This window comes from Bison bison, unplaced genomic scaffold (assembly GCF_000754665.1).
Source record: "Bison bison bison isolate TAMUID 2011002044 unplaced genomic scaffold, Bison_UMD1.0 scf7180017864063, whole genome shotgun sequence".
Classification (NCBI taxonomy): domain Eukaryota; kingdom Metazoa; phylum Chordata; class Mammalia; order Artiodactyla; family Bovidae; genus Bison; species Bison bison.
The window spans coordinates 16,170,502-16,171,864 of NW_011494635.1; the positions used below are offsets into that span (position 1 = coordinate 16,170,502).

A 1,363-nucleotide genomic window follows, 5' to 3' on the forward strand; every position below is an offset into this window, starting at 1 on the left:
CTGCCAGCCACTCAGGACCCCAGAAGAAGCTGCAGAGGGGCTGCATTTGGGGAGCTTTGGGGCCCTCAAACTCCCACCAGGAGGAGACGCCAGTACTCACCCCCAGCCCAGGTGGCCCTGGAGGTCCCAGACTTCCCTGCAGGAGGAAATGAGGTGTCAGAGGGGCTGGCAGAGGCACTATGCCAGTGTATGCAAACCCATTCCCCTCCCTCCCAAGTCCATCTCCCCTGAGGAGGGGTTCCTATTTCACAGAAGACTAACAGCAGGCGGTGGGGGGACCTCTGATGTCTCAGGGGTCTGGGTCCAGCCCTTTACCAACAATCCTGCAGAGGAAAAGCTAGAACCGGTCCCACCTTCCTGGGAGCACTGCTGCAGGCAGGATGGACCACCAGGTGTGACCCACGCCACACAGAGGAGCTCCATGGCTGGTTCCTCCAGGAAGCCCTCCAACCTTGGCCCACAGTAGAGAGTCCCAAAGCTCCAGCAGCCACCTGCCTGTCAGCACCCTCCTGGACCTCCTCCTGCCTGCATCCCAACTTCAAGGTTCTTGTACTGGAGGCCCTCCCCTCCTGGGTCCCAGGCTCCCAGCAGAAAAGCCTGGAGCTAGCCCACTTTCTCCCACCCTCCTCCATCTCCCAAACCCTCCTTGGCATCACCCAAGCACCTGCCCTCCTGCAGGCAGCCTCTCTCTTCCTTGTTTCTACTAAGAAAGCTCCGTAGCCCAGTTCCCAAAGGCAGTGCTGTGTCCTGGGTTCCCCCACACCCAGCCCCCTGTCCTCTGCACTCCAGGGCTGGGAAACAGTCATTTCTTAAAGCGGGGAAGGAGAGGGAGTGTTGAGTTCAGCTTTGCTGTCAGCACCACGAGAGAAGTTAATCAACCAGAAAGAGGCTTTGGTGGACACTGGTCAGACTCAGGGGACAGGCTGGGCCATGACCATGGCCCCTCAGAGAGAGGGGCAGTGGTTCACCACGAGAGGAGAAGGGCCAGCCATGCCCCGCCCATGCCAGCCCCTCAACACGGTCTGAGGGCTGGGGCAGCTCTGACTAGATGGGGTGGGGACAGGGAACGTGCCACCCTGTGTCCACCTGCCCTCCTGCCCCCTCCAACCCACATCAGGGGCAGGGCCCAGCCAGTCCAGTCATGGCAGCTGTCCTCAGAACCCCCACCCTGTGGACAGGCGGTGCTCAGCTAGACTGCCCTTGGCCAGGACCTCAACTCCAAGCTGAAGCCACTGGATGCGGTGCCTGCCTTACCCGTTCTCCGGGAGCGCCCTTGGGTCCAGGAGGTCCATCCTGCCCGGTCAGACCCTGGGGAGCAGATGGAAGGAGGGAGGCTAGAGGGGTCACACAGGAAGGATGTGCC

The 1,363-nt window shown here is 61.4% G+C and overlaps 1 protein-coding gene across 1 annotated transcript in view; it reads right to left on the reverse strand.

Moving 5' to 3' along the window:
* The window catches only part of COL9A3 (collagen, type IX, alpha 3), an 18,916-nt gene that overhangs the window by 14,153 nt on the left and 3,400 nt on the right, over positions 1 to 1,363 (reverse strand). Inside the window, exons 5-6 of the mRNA XM_010836654.1 lie at positions 1,255 to 1,308; positions 101 to 136 (exon numbers count right to left, since the gene is read on the reverse strand). Coding sequence (XP_010834956.1) covers positions 101 to 136; positions 1,255 to 1,308 — 90 coding nt within the window. The remainder of the gene's footprint in view (positions 1 to 100; positions 137 to 1,254; positions 1,309 to 1,363) is intronic.